The 19,123-nt window shown below is 42.6% G+C and overlaps 1 protein-coding gene across 1 annotated transcript; it reads right to left on the bottom strand.

Moving 5' to 3' along the window:
* Positions 1 to 10,937: 10,937 nt before the first annotated feature.
* On the bottom strand, positions 10,938 to 18,877 carry LOC118374470 (rho-related GTP-binding protein RhoE-like). The gene is made up of 5 exons (XM_052522934.1): positions 18,416 to 18,877; positions 18,217 to 18,304; positions 13,287 to 13,396; positions 12,052 to 12,177; positions 10,938 to 11,923 (listed from the first exon to the last, which is right to left on the bottom strand). The coding sequence occupies exons 1-5, from the start codon at positions 18,518 to 18,520 to the stop codon at positions 11,681 to 11,683; spliced, it is 672 nt and encodes a 223-aa protein (XP_052378894.1). The 5' UTR covers positions 18,521 to 18,877; the 3' UTR covers positions 10,938 to 11,680.
* Between the last annotated feature and the right edge of the window lie 246 nt (positions 18,878 to 19,123).

Below are 19,123 nucleotides of genomic sequence, written 5' to 3' on the forward strand. Positions count from 1 at the left end.
AGGGAAATCGATCCCAATCAAAGGTGTTATTACGTGCTCCACTAAGGCAGTTATTTATCTTATAACTTGTCCTTGTGGTAAAAATGATGTGGGTAAAACAAAGCACGAATTAAAAGTACGTATCTCAGAGCATCGTAGCACCATTCGGTGCAAAAACTTGACCTACCCAGTTGCGGCCCACTTTTTGGAGGCAGGCCACTCGCTTTCATCTCTGCGTTATATTGGCATCGAACATGTCACCCTCCCTAGGAGAGGGGGTGACCTTGATAATTTATTGTTAAAACGGAACTGGAACTTTAACTTAAAGACCCCTGCTCCCTTCAGTCTCAACGTAGACTTTGACTTTGATCTGAAGCCATTGTGACTTTGCCATTGTAATTGTTTGTAAGCTTTTGTCGTCAAATGAATTTATGATCGTATGCTATCCATTTGTTTGTATGCCATTTTAATATTTGATAATTAACTATTGATATTAGGCCACACTTGGCCATGATTACAGACACCTGTGTCTTGACACTACATAAACAAATCATCCCGCAGTGTTTGTGATTATACCCTGATGAAGACAGCTTGGCTGTAGAAACGTTGGTAATAATTTTTTTGCATCTGAGCTCCTAGAGTGTGCGGCTCTCTTTAATCTTCAAAAAAAGGACCAAAAGCAAACATACCAATTCTTTGTTTAAGGATGTTCGTCTGTTTAGTCTGAAAACATTCCTGTCAAAATCTCTTGATTTCGATATAGAGCTCTACCTACGTTATGAGTCAGGGAATGTACGCGAGGTTAGTCTATGAAAATGTTGATCATCAAGCTATAAAAAAATGCTTGATATTTCAACAATTTTTTTCACATCTGAGAAATAGGATCTGTTATCCACAAGTCTGTTAGTTGAGAGGCTCATTAGATCGAGAATCTATGTCCCTCTAAAACCACTTTCCTCACAGAATTGTGCACTACTTTTGCTCAAGAGAGTTCTTGATCTTGTCTGTTCGAGACGCATGGAGAGACCGCTGAATGAAAGATGAATGGCTCTTGACTGGCTTATGATGGCAGTGTGTTTTTTTTTTAAGTGCAGCAGCAGCCTATAGAAAAGCCTTTCAAACAGACTGCTAATTATATGGGAATGGCAGGTTTGATTGTTTGAGACGGGTCATGAGACCGTGACCAGAATTTCAACCCCCTGTTTCTCAACACAGATATTATGGCCTTATTTCTATTACAGCATATTGGATGACTGTCATTCATATTCCATTCACCCAGTTTAATGTAACATTGAAAGTTTTTTAGGCTACTATACAAAACTCAAATTTTCCCTGTTCCCATCATGAGGTTGCTACAACCTAGCCTATGAATGAAAGTTTACAACGTAGGCACACACAGGTCACAATACTGCCTTGCACACTCTTGCTTGCATCTAGCTGATATAGGGTGTAATCATTAGTCCAACAGTTAGACGAGAGTTTCTATTGGCCAAATTCAGTTTATCCCCGTTTGCTTCCGTTTAAGACAGATTTTTCAACAGAATCGGCAGAATGAACACACCTGATCACACGTAAACACGGTTCACTTTCATAGCAGCCACATTATATTCCGACTTGCTCTCCTCTCTCTTTTTCCCTTCACTTGTAGACTTCAATGCACAACACATCAGATGTCTGTAACTAGGCGAAAAAAACTTTCCAAGCCAAACCATATAACTGCTGACCGCTATACACAGCCTATGTCATCCTCACCATATTAGCTAAAGTAACGTCTTGGTCAACATAGCTAATAGATCTAACACATTAGTAGACCCGCTACAATCATGCAGTACAGTCAGTTAGCAGTTTAGCAGTTACAGCAGTGGGCCCCAGTGGAAACACATTTGTAAAACCAATTTCCAGTGTTGGATAGTCAAAAAATATCTTGCTTCATTTTTGAAGAACTGAATTTGTTCAAAACTGTTCAACTATTGACTTTCTCCCTCTTTGACTCAACTACTCGACACATTTCATGCACTGTAGTGCTTGCTAGCTTATGCTTTCAGTACTATATTCATTCTCTGATCCTTTGATTGGGTGGACAACATGTCAGTTCATGCTGCAAGAGCTCTGATAGGTTGGAGGACGTCCTCCGGAAGTTGTGGTAATCACGGAAGGGGGTGAGAACCATGAGCCTCCTACAGTAGGTTTTGTATTGAAGTCAATGTACCCAGAGGACGGAAGCTAGCTGTCTCCGACTACATCATGGTGCTACCCTACAGTGCTGTTGAGGCTACGTACCTTCAATGTAAAAGTGTTTGAATCAATTATTTGATGACGTGAATATATTTAGTACATCTATTTTTATTTCTTTTTTTGGTATGACATTCACTGAAGATGGTCCTCCCCTTCCTCCTCTGAGCGTCCACTGATAGACATTTTCTGAATAGCAGAACCTTTATCCACATTGCTTCAAAATTATCAGATCAAGTTTCACATGATAGATGTAGATTGTACTTCATCAAATGAGTGAGTTATTATGTATGAAACATCATCCATTCACTTGGAAACAATAGATGTAATTATAAATGTAGTAATAATTGTTTTTATTTAGATATTCTAGTAATCAGTGCATAAAATCATCCAGACATACCATGGATGGTTATACATGTGATGGTTATCCAACACTTAGGATATCATCACAACCATGGTGCATTTCACTGTCACTGTGTTATTTATCTGCAGATCCCAGGACTCCTCTAGCCTGGTCCTAGATGTGTACTGTATGTGCTTTAGCCAACTCTCCTGACTATTGGTGTCATGTCATACAGATCTGGGACCAGGATAGAAAAGCTCAGAACTCCAGAGCGTTCAGTAAAAGCTGATTGACTTGTCACATTCTGTAAACATAAAGACATTCTAAAGAGCACCAACCTGGGAGAATTGTCCCTTTACTGTTTGCTTGAGTTCTAATGCTGTCCAGTGAGAAAAATCACATTTTCTTCAACAGATCATGTTTATTTGACATATCTAGGTCTCCACTGTGGAAACATTTCAGAATTGTCAACCCCACTAAATTGCTACTGCAAATCTGTATATTCAAACCACCAAATGAAAGGATGTGCTTCTGGAATGTTTTAATCTCAGGCTTTTCTATTTATTTATTTATTGTGCTCATTTGATACAGTCAAAGATTTAGCATTTACAAAAAAAATGTATATGTACTGTATAGTCCTCTAAAGTATAAAATAAAGGATTATTTAAAAAGATTCCTGATTTAGAAATGTCTGAGCCATATCTTTTTCTTTTTTACTTAGAAAATAACTACACTACGTACTGTTTCATCCTAGTCACTCAATTTCCTCCCAAAGACATGTTGATGACAAAGTGGACAGTGATTTAAAAAATGTAATTTAAATCTGAGAAGCAGGAATCGAGGTACATGGATTTACATCTAGTGACAGACAGGCAAACCTATTTTGTTTTTTTTGATGGTGAATGCAGATGGGATATGGCTTGTCCTTTTGATCCCCCAAGCAAGCATCCCATTTCCCCTAAGCTAATAGGGTCATCATTATAGGCAAACAAAGGGTTACCTCCAATTTGGGGTTTGAGTCAGAGTACATTATTCTATGTCAACAGATGGGAATAGAGGCGATTCAGACGATTCAAAGCAAGCTTGTGTCAATCTTTTAAACAAAGACAATATTTATGCATTCTGGCTAAGAAATGTGTGAGCTAACAAAGCTAATAATGGATATGGAGCAAGCTGGCAGTCACTAGGCTGTGTTTTATTAAACCTTTAGGCAAATCAGTTAAGAACAAATTCATATTTACAACGGTCTACCGCCGACCAAACCATAACCCAGACACTGGGCCAATTGTGCACCGCCCTATGCGACTCAATCACGGCCAGTTGATACAGCCTGGAATCAAACCAGAGTCTGTAGTGACGCCTCTAGCACCGAGATGCAGTGCATTAGACTGCTGCGCCACTCAGGAGCCCATTACATGATACAGAACAAACAAAGAATGTGGTGACGTTGAGTACCTTTAACTAGGCCAGCCAGTTAAGAAAAATGTTATTTAGGAACACTGGGTTAACTGCCTTGTTCAGGGGCAGAATGACAGATTTTTTTACCTTGTCAGCTCACGGATTCAATCTAGTAACCTTTTGTTTACTGTCCCAAAGCTCTAACCACTAGGCTACCCGCCGCCCCTTTACATGCATACTACTAATTAGACATTAAACTGGTGGCAGTACAGAGTAATTTTACCCCAACTCAGAATCGAATAGGCTTCGCTAAAATACCATGGTCACTGTGGTATAATCTTTAGTTTGATTGGTCATTTTCTGAATTGATCATCAGTAGCCTGATTTCAGATGTGTCCATGTAACCATGATTGGATTTGCAAGAAGGATTTCCTTAACAATGTAAACGTTTTAAACAAACTATATTAATATGACTGCCACAATTGTATTATTGTGTGCATGTACAGTAAACTGTCACAAACCGGCTCGAAGTTGGTAACAGAAAGGGAGACAACGTGGAGATAATTACTCAAAATAAATGTATTACCTGAAGTAAACAAAATACAATTAACAATTGTGTGTGTGTGTGTGTGTGTGTGTGTGTGTGTGTGTGTGTGTGTGTGTGTGTGTGTGTGTGTGTGTGTGTGTGTGTGTGTGTGTGTGTGTGTGTGTGTGTGTGTGTGTGTGTGTGTGTGTGTGTGTGGTCTAATCAGTAGTGTAAGTGAATGGTTGCGTGCATAAATGTGATGGAGGGGTGTTGAAAGGTGCCAAAGCATACAAATATCCCACAACCAAACTAAGTGTTTCTGCATGGAGAGTCTCCTCAATGAATGGGGGAAGCGGTGTATTCATCCAGGGACACACCCGGGCCCAGATGTGTCCCATGTCGCTGATGACCCTCCTGCCTCCGCCCAACAACATCCTAATTAGGAAAACAAGAGCAAAGAGAGAGAATACGGCAGACAGTGGGAGGGTTGTCACAAACCGTACTCATTATCTTCAAAAACATGCACACATCCACAGAACATGCAGGCATGTACAGATCTATACTGCACACTAGTGTAAGGTGAAGGGACTCCAGAATCTGTGTAGCGGGTAACAGTGGAAAGCAACCGATGAACAACCTAACACCATTAATGTAACACACCGATCATAAAGTTCCTGAGGTATTAGACAACTTGTACGGTATGTTCTGAAACTGATGTCAGCTCTCACGTACAGTTCCTGTATGGCTTCTTTGGATTTAGTCTCACAGTAGACTGCAGTACAGAATGTCCTGAACTCACAAACATATCATTTTGTTTCAAGTTATGACAGTTCATCTCTACCGGTTTTATACCGTCGGCAGAGCTGGTTTTCAGAAACGCCTGTTTGTTCAGTCAGTTAGTATGGCCATGAATTTCAGACAGTTATGGTTCATCTATATTCAGTTTATCTTAATGTGGCCAATTTGGCCATGGTTACTGGTTTCCAAATCATAGCACCTCTGCTGGTATTACGGCCGTACTGTACGTGGCAGCCTGGACCCATACTGCCGTACTGTACGTGGCAGCCTGGACCCATACGGCCGTACTGTACGTGGCAGCCTGGACCCATACGGCCGTACTGTACGTGGCAGCCTGGACCCATACGGCCGTACTGTACGTGGCAGCCTGGACCCATACGGCCGTACTGTACGTGGCAGCCTGGACCCATACGGCCGTACTGTACGTGGCAGCCTGGACCCATACTGCCGTACTGTACGTGGCAGCCTGGACCCATACGGCCGTACTGTACGTGGCAGCCTGGACCCATACGGCCGTACTGTACGTGGCAGCCTGGACCCATACGGCCGTACTGTACGTGGCAGCCTTGACCCATACGGCCGTACTGTACGTGGCAGCCTTGACCCATACGGCCGTACTGTACGTGGCAGCCTGGACCCATACGGCCGTACCATGGCAGTGGGCAAACACAGAAAACAGTTCAAACAAAGGCTAAACAAATGCGTAAAACAGCAACAGACTGGACCAACCAGGCTGAGGCTACAGTCCAGGGGATCTGAGGACCATGACCTCCTGTTGGAAACAAACGGCACACAGGTGATTCACATTCCTCTCACACAATGACTGTTTTAGCTTCCAGTTAATATGGCGGCAGTGAGTGGCAGGGCGACCATACCAGGAGGACAGAGGGCCAGAGGCTCTACATGTCCTATTCAATACACATTCTCAAGGTCATTGGTTCATCTGCTGTAATGATTATTATGATTATGGTTTAACAGGTTGATATTCACAATAATCATGGTGTTATTTTCTCAGTGCTTTGCGCGCAACAATTAGCAACTGTCAGTCTTTGAATAGTTTCTTCCCTTTCTTGGCCTGGTGAAGTTTTTATTCATGTTTTTGCAGTGGCATCCCCTGTCACAAAGAGATATATCGATCATACTGTTATGAGCTGGAGTTTCTTAAAAAAAAAAATTCTACCTCATTACTTCAGCCCGGTGTAATATCTGTTGGTGGTATAAGGAGACAGACACTGTGTTGTCTGCAGATGGCTGCAGAGAGATTCTATTCTTCTGTAGTGTTGCTGTTGATTCCAACAGAGATGAGGAGGATTCCCAACAGAGAGATGCTGACATATAATCACTAACAGACCTTTGTTTTATGACATCAATCCTCTATGAAACAGACTGGGGGGAGGGACGGCTACTCCAGTCAGGACTTTTCAACGTAGATTGTTCATGTTTTTAAAGACCATTATCAATTTAATGTACAGAGATTTTGTATGATGTTTTCCCTGACTCTTCTCCCTGCAGTTGCAGCCATAAGACAGCAGCAGTTTCGCTCCTACAGTCCCTCTCTGAAGTTTGACTGTGGCTTAAGGTACTGTTATGCTTGTGTATCCTCGTGTGTGTAATCCGTGTGTGTGTGTAATCCGCGTGTGTGTGTGTAATCCGTGTGTGTGTAATCCGTATGTGTGTGTGTGTGTGTGTGTGTGTGTGTGTGTGTGTGTGTGTGTGTGTGTGTGTGTGTGTGTGTGTGTGTGTGTGTGTGTGTGTGTGTGTCAGTGGGAGGAGATCTAAGCCACTCTGCTGGTGCAGTCTGATTAAACTCCCAGCGAGAGGAAGAGGAGCCTGTAGCCCAATTTAGACCCGCAGTGGAGAGTCCTGGGAGATTTCACCAAAGCAGGGCAGTAGGGAGGAGGAAATCAAATCTAATTTTATTCGTCACGTGCGCTGAATACAACAGGTGTAGATTTTTCAGTTGAATGCTTACCCACTGGGCACACACTGGTTGAGTCAACGTTGTTTCCAAGTCATTTCAAGGAAATTACAGTGCAAAAAGGGTCAATGTAATAGTCCAGGTAGCCATTTGATGAATTGTTCAGCAGTCTTATGGCTTGGGGGTAAAAGTTGTTCAGATGCATTACAGGCTTGTCGCTCCCGTACCACTTTCTGAGCGGTAGCAAAGTGAATCGTCTATGACTTGGGTGGCTGACTCTTTAACAATTTGTAGGGCCTTCCTCTGACACCGCCTGGTATAGAGGTCCTGGATGGCAGGGAGCTCGGCCCAAGTGATGTACTGGGCTGTCCGCACCATCCTCTGTAGCGCCTTGCGATCGAAGGTGGTGCAGTTGCCATACCAAGCGATGATGCAGCCAGTCAAGATGCTCTCAGTGGTGCAGCTGCACAACTTTTTGAGGATCTGAGGGGAAAATCTTTTAAACCTCCTGAGGGGGAAGAGGCGCTGTTCGGCCTTCTTCACGACTGTGCTGGTGTGAGAGGACCATGTTAAGTCTTTGGTGATGTGGACACAATCAGCTCCTTTGTTTTGCTGACGTTGAGGGAGAGGTTGTTGTCATGGCACCACACTACCGGGTCTCTGACCTCTTACTTGTAGGCTGTCTCGTCGTTGTCGGTGACCAGGCCTATCACCGCCGCGTTGTCAACAAACTTGATGATGGTGATGGAGTTGTGCGTGGCCCCACAGTCGTGGGTGAACAGGAAGTACAGAAGGGGACTAAGCAGAGAAAATGTCCGGAGAGGTACAGTGAAGTGAAAATATGTGATGGGTAGAATATTGCTGTATCAGTGCCAAATACCTATCAAATAAGAGGATATTTTCTCATATTACTTCTTTAATCATAGAGGATATTATGGTTACTGTCAAGCGCCCGAGGCGGATTACTGAGAAGTTGCTGTGAAATGATTTACCTCCTGCTCTGATTGACAGATTTACTGTAAATGGCAACAGCAATTTGACTGAGATGAGCTAGACTGCAAAAGGCAAGAAGGAAAGTTTATTATATAAATTCACTGTGATCTTTCAAGCAGGTGTTGAAATATAAATCCAGCACCAGACATATATGCACTATATTAGGTACACATAATCTTGTTACATAATGTTTTTCATGTCATTTTTGTTGTTGTTGAGAATTCAGGCTTATGTAAATATCCTATCTCCAGTCTTTGTCATGTCTTGAGAAAACAGGGCGTGTCTGTGGGGGATTATTTTCTCAACAGCCCAAACAGAATATTTACCCATTCACTCAGCCAAGCCTATTCAGAGGAAGGCTCTCTTTTGTCAGAATCCATTCACACATCTCCCCTGATGGAATTTGAGTAGAACTCTAAGGTCCGACCCTCTCTTCGTCCATTTTGCTGACATTGGTAAAAGCTTTACGAGATGTGTTGTTGTTGTGTTTAACATCTGCTCACCAAGTCTAAGTGCATGGCAGGTGGCCTGTGAAGCCATATGCATTTATAAGGTTGTTATCACTCAACACAGCTTATGAAAGATGGGTCCATATCTGACAAAATGGCAAACCCAGAGTGTGACCAATGTATCTTCACATTTAGGGGTATATTCAATCCATATCGTGGAAATTCAGCGTTATTGAAATTTAAAGGCAATGTTCCCGCGTTAGTGGAGACTGCGTTCACGGTAAACGCTGCAGATCGTCGTCTCAATATGAAATGACCTTTACATTTCTACTGTGTTTTCTTGTGACGCTTCAACCATTCAGATTGAATAGAGCCCCTAGTCATTGTAACACATTATCAATATCTTTGTAATGGGATAAATTTGTGTATCAATTTGTACATCCAATTAAATGAGGGCGGTGTAAATACCAGCATTTATTTTTTTATATGACTAACGAGCATTTTATCAGTAGGCCAGAATGGTGGCTTAGTGCTTTAATTCATGTTGCAATGGGGTGTGCAATTGCAAGCTGGCAGTTTAGGCTCAACGATTAAAATATTTGATCACCAAAATCCTCTGGATGGCAATTCAGTTTCCATATCATTACCTTTCAAAGTAGGCCTACCATTTTATAATAACATAAAATATGTACGATTTAAGGAGAACTAATATGAAGTTGAACTTGCTGTTAACAGCTTTTGTTATGTGGTTTAGTATCTCTCCACTGCTGAGAAACCACACTGAACAGATACATACCATGTGAAGCAACCAGAGGTTCTTCAGGTTTACATTTTGACACAAGTTAAAGAGTTGGAATTCTGATCAACCAATCAATTGAACTCATTTGGATAAGCTTGTAAAGATTAAGCTATTTCACAATATTACTACAAGTATCACTGCAGTAGAGGAAAACCAGGGTGGTGGAATAAGGCTTGCAATTTTAAAAAATCTCTTTCTATTACCCCGAATCTAACCACAATGAATACAAAAGCAAGGGTAAATGTATTCTGTTGTCACCATACTCTCCATAGCATTAGCTCAACGGCATGGATTTGTATGCTCACAAAAGACAAACGGTCCGTTTTGTATTTCAATGAAGCAGAACTTCTATATGCCATTGGGTTTTCTGTGGCATAAAAATAGCCATCTCTTCCATATTATACAGCACAGATTTCCCGAAGTCACCTTTCATATCACCTTGAATGGGGCACCGTTAAGGGAATTGATTAGACAGGACACCACAACACAGGACCAATCCTGATAAAAATGCAGCGATTCTGTGTTGATGGAGCCACTGATGCATGTTACACACTGAGCAATCATTTACCCAATAGAATTCAATGACACAGACCACTGGTCCCATCTATGGTACTTGTGTCCTGGTTATTGTAAACTGCTATTCCGACAAACAGCACTATATTGTGCAAAAATGGCAACGCTAAGCATATCCCCATCACAATCTCTTAATATGTTGCATCACAGTAGTCACCTGATTTCAGGAGAACGGTTTCATATCCTCATGTATCATTGAGGCATCTGTATCGTATTGTTGGATAGAATTGGCCCATGTTTTGACATATTTCAGCACATTAGGCCGCATTTGACGTGATCAAGGCATTCATGCAGGTATTGCCTGGGTGTTTTCACTGATTCCTCATTAGGAACAAGAATAATATTGTCAGTCACTACCTTACAAATACAGTTCCCAAACTACATGTCTGGTTTGGCATGGTGAGGGTGTTCTCAAGCAAATATACATAACTTAAACAAACACCCAAATGTCAAACAGAAGGAACCCAACTCTTAATGCTCCTAAAAGATTCAGAAGGGCTGGGGCTGGTAGGACAGACAGCCAGCAGGCAGCTGAGCTGAGGGATAGTTAAGGTTCACCCAGAGTGCGTCATCATGTGACCAGAACTCCTGCAGCGTGCCAACAGAGGAGAGAGTGAAAGACTTCAGCAAAGTCACAGCTCTGATAACGAGGCCAGCGTGACAGGCAGACAGAGCAGGATGTCACTCACAGTAAATGTCTCTCTTCACTAACCAAAGGACAAATCTTATCTCCAGTAGTTACTCTTTTCATAGGAAAACCCACAATCCAGAGACGTCGACACTTCCATATATGTCCACAGGAACTGAATGAGCTTCCAAGGCCCTAAATATTTAAAAACTCAAGACCAGTGTCTCGGATAGACCACTCTAGTTCTTATAAAACTAAACAGGCAAATTCAGTAGGAAAATATGTACTTCCCAAAGGTCAATAAATGCAGCACTGAGGCATTTAATGATGGGCTTATACGTGTATAAGTATAAATTCAAACATGTACCACATTTACCTGACTACAGTACATTTAAACATGGCAAATTGACAGTTCTGAAATGAACTATTTTGAAATTATTTTAGAATAATACATTGTAATAAACAGATTCAGAAAAGGGCAACATTTTAAGAAAAAAGGAAATGGAAATCGTGACACAACATGTGACATGCATCAATTCTGCTCAGACAACATCTTGGTTGTCATCATTGCTTCTCTGTACATTACACAATCTAACTGCTCTCATATCCTTCATTGTCTCTCCTCACAACAATTTCGGTTGATTACTGGGAAGAACACAGGATCCTTGAAAACAGCAGACCCCAAAAACACTGGTACCTGCAACACTTCAGAAACGGAAGCTTTTCAATAGTCAGGATTCTTCAACCCTGCTTGTGTTCTAAACCATAGGATTCAAGTTCAAGCTGAGAATAAAAGTAGAGCTCTTTAGTGACGACTGTCTGGGATACATCTAGTTCATGACGTGTTCATTTACGCCTTGTTTTTATGCTTCCCCTAGCGTGTAAAAAAGCAGGGTATAACGTAGCTGTTTTCACCATCTCAACACCATCCCTCATTCAGTTGGTACACTAATAGTGCATAAAGCTCTTCATGGTTGTCCAAAATTCAAATGCTCATGAGCATGTTCACAGTGTACCCCAGTCTCTCTAATGACATCATCCCAGTCACATAACAGCACAGGTCTTAGTTTTAGTCTTCTGGAAGTCTGACACCACGGTGGGCAGGTCAGGTCTGCTGTGCGAGATCCTCTTGGTGCTCCTGGAGGACTTGTTGCGTTTGACATTCTTGTTGCCCTTGTTGACGCAGGCCAGCGTGGCCACGTGGAAGAGGTCCCTGACGCTGTTCTCAGACTGCAGAGACGAACACTCGATGTACGGAGCACTGATCTGCTTGGCCATGTTAGAGCCCTGAGACAGAGAGGGAACAACACTGAAATCAGTCAGGAGCTCTGCCTATTACAAATTGTTCCCAGTGCTTTTAATACTGGATCATGTTTAAGTCCATACTCTTGAATGACATTTAGAAAGACACCTACCTGATCATAGGACACTGGGGTATGGCCAGAGTGAGATTTGGTAAAAAGGTCGGTGCGTAGGTCTGACTTGCACCCCACCAGCAGCATCTTGGTGTTGGGACAGAATTCCTCAATCTCTCCTTTCCACTATACAGAGGAAAGAAAAGGGAAAGCATTAGTCCGAGACTGGGGCCCTACTGAGTGGGGTCCGAGAGTAAAAAAGCTTGGTTGGATTATGTTCTCTCCAGGGGAGGAATCTCTAACTGGACCCTACTCCTCTCAGCTGGCATAATACTGAGCCAGGTCAAAGGGCACTGAGACCCACAATAGCCGTGTCTGGGATCCCATGTGTGAACAAGGCCGGTTTGACTACTACTGAGCCTCACGTGAGTTTGTTTTCACATTCCTCCCCGCCACCGCTCTCAATGGTACAGCGCTAGTTCTAGCTCCCCCCCCAGTCCCCCCCTGGTACGGTCCTAGTTCTAGTCCCCCTCATTGGTACGGTTCTAGTCCCCCCTCATTGGTACGGGTTCTATCCCCCTCAGTTCTATCCCCCTCATTGGTACGGTTCTAGTTCTAGTACCCCCTCATTGGTACGGTTCTAGTACCCCCCCCCTCATTGGTACGGTTCTAGTACCCCCCTCATTGGTACGGTTCTAGTACCCCCTCATTGGTGCGGTTCTAGTACCCCCCATTTACGGTTCTAGTACCCCCCTCATTACGGTCCTAGTCCTAGTCCCCCCCTCATTGGTACGGTTCTAGTTCTCGCCTCATTGGTATGGTCCTAGTTCTAGTCCCCCTCATTGGTACGGTTCTAGTTCTAGTACCCCCTCATTGGTACAGTTCTAGTACCCCCATTTGTACGGTTCTAGTACCCCCATTTGTACGGTTCTAGTACCCCCCCATTGGTACGGTTATAGTACCCCCCCTCATTGGTACGCTCCGAGTTCTTGTCTCCTCTCATTGGTACAGTCCTAGTTCTAGTACCCCCTCATTGGTACAGCCTTAGTTCTAGTCTCCTCTCATTGGTACAGCCCTAGTTCTAGTCTCCTCTCATTGGTAAAGCTAGTTTTTAGCAGAATTCGTTTTTTCAGAGGTCCCTTGACCCAGAAACACAGATGGAGGCCTTTCTAGAGAGGGTCTAGGGGACTGAATGAAAATGCCATTGGGACAGGCCATTGTTCACCAGTTCAAGAGGACCCGAGGCAGCTTATCTTCCAGAACAAGAGTCCGCTATATCACCCCAAAACACTCACCTTCTTCAGTACACTGTCCAGGGTCTCTGGTCTGCTGATGTCAAAGCAGATGAGGACTGCATCAGAGTCCGGGTAGGAGAGAGGTCGCACGTTGTCATAGTATGCAGAGCCTGCAATTCAAACACGTCACCATGTTGTTAGTCAAGTAAAAGAGGGTCTGTGGTAACTGGGTCACGGTAGTTCCTCAACTTCCTGTAAGTTAACCAACATGTACCTTTCCATAGATGCGTTGATTCAAACAATGACAATGTTATTTGCAGAGACTGATCAAACTGCAGTGGTTCCCATTCCAAACAGGAGTAGAAACACAGTTACAGAATCCAACTAATACAAAATTCTATTTTATTTATTTATTTCACTGGTATTTTACCAGTGAAATATACACTTGTGACGTACATACTGCACACTAAACAATCTGTAACATAACCTCATATCCTGAAGGTTTTCTTGGGACAAATGTGTGTAGTGTGGAATGCAGAGAATCTTTAGAGCTGTTCAAGCTCTGTGGTGGACTGGGTCAGGTTGCATCCCAGGTAAAGAAACCAAACCAACACTAATGTCTGGAAGTTTCCATCTCCCCATTGTGCCTCTGTGAAAAATGGTGGGGATTTTATAGTTTCCCACAGTAGGGTGGTATTTGAGTTACAACATGAGGGGGCTCCTCTCCTCATACAGGTTATATATTACCTTTAATCCAAACTGGCTAGGGTGAAAACACCATTTCTCACACATACATACTCTACTGTAGGAAACAGATTCTCATTCTCAGAAAGGAGATTTGTGTAATTGTCTAAGGGTTCCATGCCAAAGGCCTTTCTCCTTTAGAATACAAAGCCATGTAGAATAACCTAGGTTCCTGAATTGTGCCATTGAATTCTAAAGAATGCGGGGTTAAAGTATGCTTTTTCACATCATGACTTGAAGTCATAACAATCACTCAAAACCTGATCCATTACTTCTGAAGCTGGCTTTACAACGCCTGCCCCCACCCAGACCAGAAATGTTTTGATTCACAAATTGAATCCAGATGGTCCCACTCTGGACCAAAACACCAATGGCACCATCACCATCTGTCTTTTTCAATTTTCACTCTAATTTACCTCAACACAATTAAACTCAGTTTGAATTCTCAGGAGTAAACTTCTGTACCAGTGGGCCCATTTGAATGTTTGGACATGGTAGAGTGCCTATAAATCATATGCTGTGGTATGACATAGATTCCCCTCCCGGCACGTTTCTCCACCAACAAATTCACACCAGCAGATGTAAACAATGCAGAAATATTTTCAAGTCTGGCAAGTCAGATTCCTTATGTTAAACAAACAGCCTTGAGGCCCCTATTTTCATAGCCCACCTTAAGGTCTGATAAATGGCTCGACCAGAACACGTGTGGGATTTGGAATGTTTAAAACTCTGGTATGAAGGATTTTCCATGGGACCATTCAAATAGAGTTGTAGGATTGAGTTGATTTTTAAAAAATGGGGTAAACCTAACCGACTGTAAGAAATTGCAATTTTAGGCTCGAAGTACAGTAAATGTATCTGTCGCTGTGAGACGTGATAAAGTGTACATGATAAAACAACGACATCAAACTAATCTAAGGCATCTTTCCTCATTCAACGTACAGCTCATCGATCAGATAGGTGGGTTAGGGGCTACAGAAATATATGACACCAACCCAAGTCAATGCACATAACTATTACATACAATAATAAGTAATAGTTGTGCTTATAGGAGAGAGACGGGAAATCTTCAGGAGGATATTTCTCACAGGGGTGGATATAACCACTTCCCTGACCAATGACATGATCCGACCACTGGCATTCCACTGGGGGGAGTCCTCTACTAAACACATTGATCCACATACAGAACCTAGAACACTGGAGTCCCATGCATTTCTAATGACCTTTCAGCTAACTGTGTTAGAGTTATTCTCAGGTGCTATTCTTCATGCAGGTTGCTCCAGAAAGCTCTGAAATAATGAGTAGGGTACTATGTGATGAGAAGGGAACTAGACAAGATCATCTGGGTAACCCTATATTTCATTGAACTCACCAACTGATGTAGGATCTTAATTTGAGCTAGTTTTCTACAGCAGAAAAAAATTATCAATCGGCAACAGGAAATGTGAATAATTATGTAGATTATAATCCATGGATATTTTTGTAGGGGTTGATACATTTTTTGTAAATCAAGTCTGACATTTCAAAGTGGAAATTACAAACTTCAGAAGCATTTTTGCTACACGTTTTAAATTTCCTGCATTGCAGGAAAGTTCTCCTGCAAAAGGGTGATCAAATTACGATCCAGCATCTTTACTGATATCCCTAGGAGAGAAACTACTGTACATGGCATGTGCAGTATAATGAGGCTAACATGATATGGGACGATGTTCAATTAATCACTAGAATAGATGTCTACTCTTTTAAGAAAACTAGTCTAAGTGGACTACATGTGCATTATAAAGTAGAGAGAGAGAGAGAGAGAGAGAGAAGGTGGCAAACTGTTGGAGGCTCTTTACCCATTATATGTAGTTGCGGTACTCCAATTTCCACGAGACTCGTTTGTGATAACAATAAACAACACTATCACGTATCTCGAAACGCGTCACCTTATCCACAAGGTTATCAAAACAATTCCACCATATCTACGTTATCACACCATCATGTTGTGATGAGAGGGAGGGGATTGCTGGTCCAGTGGAACTCCTTAGATGTGTGTCAGCCCTGGTGTGTGTGGTGAGGGCTGGTGTGTGTGGTGAGGGCTGGTGTGTGTGGTGAGGGCTGGTGTGTGTGGTGAGGACTGGTGTGTGTGGTGAGGACTGGTGTGTGTGGTGAGGACTGGTGTGTGTGGTGAGGGCTGCCCTGGTGTATCAGCTCTTCCTGAAGCTGTGGTGTAATCACTGAGTCGTGTCCTGGGCAGACCCAAGGGACGCCACAATCAGCTTAATAATATAATATAATATAATATAATATAATATAGGTCACAGAGCAGAGGAGAGGCAGCCCAACACACTCCCTCACCCCTCTCTACACAACCCCCTTCACCTCACCCAAAGCACTCCCTCAACCCCTTACTACCCCCTCTCTACACACACACGTCTCCACCCAGCCCAGAGGACTCCCTGACGGGCAGGTAGCCTGGTGGGTAGGACTGTTGGACCAGTAACTGAAAGGTTGCTGGATCAAATCCCCAAGCTGACAAGGTAAAAATCTTATGTTCTGAGCAAAGCAGTTAACCCACTGTTCCCCGGGTGCTGATGATGTGGATGTCAATTAAGGCAGCCCCCGCACCTCTCTGATTCAGAGGGGTTGGGTTAAATGAGTAAGACATATTTCAGTTGAATGCATTCAGTTTTACAACTGTCTAGGTATCCCCCTTTCTCTTTCCCACTACTACTCCCTCCCCTCCCAGAGCAGTACACAGACCCAGGGGGGCAGATCAGCCCAAACACACAACCAGTCCAGGCTGGAGGCATCCGCAACTGTAGTTTAGCAGGTAATTACCTCCAGACCTGGGGCTGGGTTAAGGTTAGATCCCCCCAGGGTTAAGATTCGATCCTGGGGCCTGGGACTGGGTTAAAACCTCTTAAGGATCCGCCCCCGTTTTTCCATTTTCGCTTAAAATGACATACTCAAATCTAACTGCCTGTAGCTCGGGACCTGAAGCAAGGATATGCATATTCTTGGTACTATTTGAAAGGAAACACTTTGAAGTTTGTGGAAATGTGAAAGGAATGTAGGAGAATAACACAATAGATCTGGGAAACGAAAATACAAAAAAACTGTTCTTTTGAATTTTATAAAACCATCATTGAAATGCAAGAGAAATGCCATAATGTATTATTCCAGCCCAGGTGCAATTGAGATTTTGGCCACGAGATGGCAGTGTATGTGCAGAGTATTAGACTGATCCAATGAACCATTGCCTTTCTGTTAAATGTATCGAGACTGCCAAATGTGTCTAATTTGTTTATACATTTTCATGTTCAAAATTGTGCACTCTCCTCAAACAATAACATGGTATTATTTCACTGTAATAGCTACTGTAAATTGTGCAGTTAGATTAACAAGAATGTAAGCTTTCTGACAATATCAGATATGTCTATGTCCTGGGAAATGTTCTTGTTACTTACAACTTCATGCTAATCGCATTAGCCTACGTTAGCTTTACCGTCCCATGGATGGGACATCGATCCCCCCCAGACCTGGGGCTGTGTTTGGGTTAGATCCCCCAGGGACCTTTTATATGGGATTCCTGTTGAGTGTATGAGGCTGTGAGGGGGAGCGGCTTTATAGAACAAATAATGCAAGAGGACCGGCCAGGCCAAGCTCTCTGAGTAAAAATGTGTGTATGTTGGCCAGGGGAAAATAAGTGTCTCTAATTTCGTTACCGCCCTTTAGATTTTCTCTCCTCATAGACAGCTGAAAGAAATGAAGTACAAATCTACTCCTACAGACCGAGGGATACGAAACAGGTACCTATGCAAGGTTTGCATTTATTTCAGAGTGCACAGGACAAAAATGTATGTCAGTAAGTAGCCTATGTTGATTTCACAAGACTGATGTACAATTCTATACAGAGGCAACACCAGTGTTTGAGTTCCCACATTGTCAGGTGTTCAAGGGTGTGAGGGTCGTTTCAGATGTAGGCTAATGCTGGTGGTGTACAAAAGGTTTCCATGACTGTTATCCGACTCCTATCTACCCCTTTCCCACATTCCAGAGAGGCAGCGTCAGACCATTCCTCTCAAAGGGGCTGGCTGTTACTGTAAAGCACATAATGTGGCCAATACTGCATATCTGGATTTCATGCTTGTCTTCTGTTATAGAACACTCTAGATGTTTCATGCCTGGTATATATTAGCTACAGCATGTATGACAGTGATGCAGGCTTTCAGAAGGGTAATAACGTGCAGTGGGTCCTCACCTGAAGTGTCCCACAGACGGAGTTCAACTCTCTGCGTATCGATTTCAAAACTTGCCGTGTAGTTCTCAAACACCGTGGGAATGTAGCCCTACAGATGAAATAAAATGGTGATATCCATGTTTAGACATAGAAAAGTTGCAAGCTGATTGATAACTCATAATAATCATGTTTAAAATGACATATGTCACATAAAACTCACCTCAGGAAATGAATCTTTTGCAAACACATTTAGTAGAGCGGTTTTCCCACATTCACTATCCCCAACGACAACTATTTTACATTTTACGCTTGGATTTAAATCCATTTTGGAACGAATTGTGATATTGTCTTCCGTCCTTCCATAAAATAGAAAGTGTCCTAAAGAAGAATAAAGTCGGGATCAACAGAACACCCGAACGTTCTAGATTCCCAAGTATGATGATGGGCGGACTGCAGCAGCCAGCTGCACATAATGAGAACGTCGCGACGGGAAAGTAACTTAAAAAATGTAAAAATAGAAAACCTTTAAATAATTAATATGATCCCTTAGGAGAGTGAAAGACTGACATCCAAGTAGCGTCCCATATAGCCAGTCCTGTATCCGAGAGCTCCAGACCCTTTAAGACTCAACGGTCCTCAGCCTGGAGTTTGCAGGAGTTTGAGGATTCACTCCAATTTCTAGTCAGAGAGCGAGGGCGTTGCGCAAGTAGGTCGAGCACGCATGTATCAGACCAGCTTGTCATTTGAGAGCTGTAATACATATTTGGTTGACAGTGAATTACACCATTTCTGATAAATAATATTAAAGGTCCAATAGTAATTATGTTATTGCAATAAAACATTATTTTCCAGTAGGTGTAAATCAGAATATACAAACATAATTAATAATTGTGTCATCCTTTGGAACCTGTAATGTATTCCCATTAGT

This window comes from Oncorhynchus keta, chromosome 7 (assembly GCF_023373465.1).
Source record: "Oncorhynchus keta strain PuntledgeMale-10-30-2019 chromosome 7, Oket_V2, whole genome shotgun sequence".
NCBI classification, from domain to species: domain Eukaryota; kingdom Metazoa; phylum Chordata; class Actinopteri; order Salmoniformes; family Salmonidae; genus Oncorhynchus; species Oncorhynchus keta.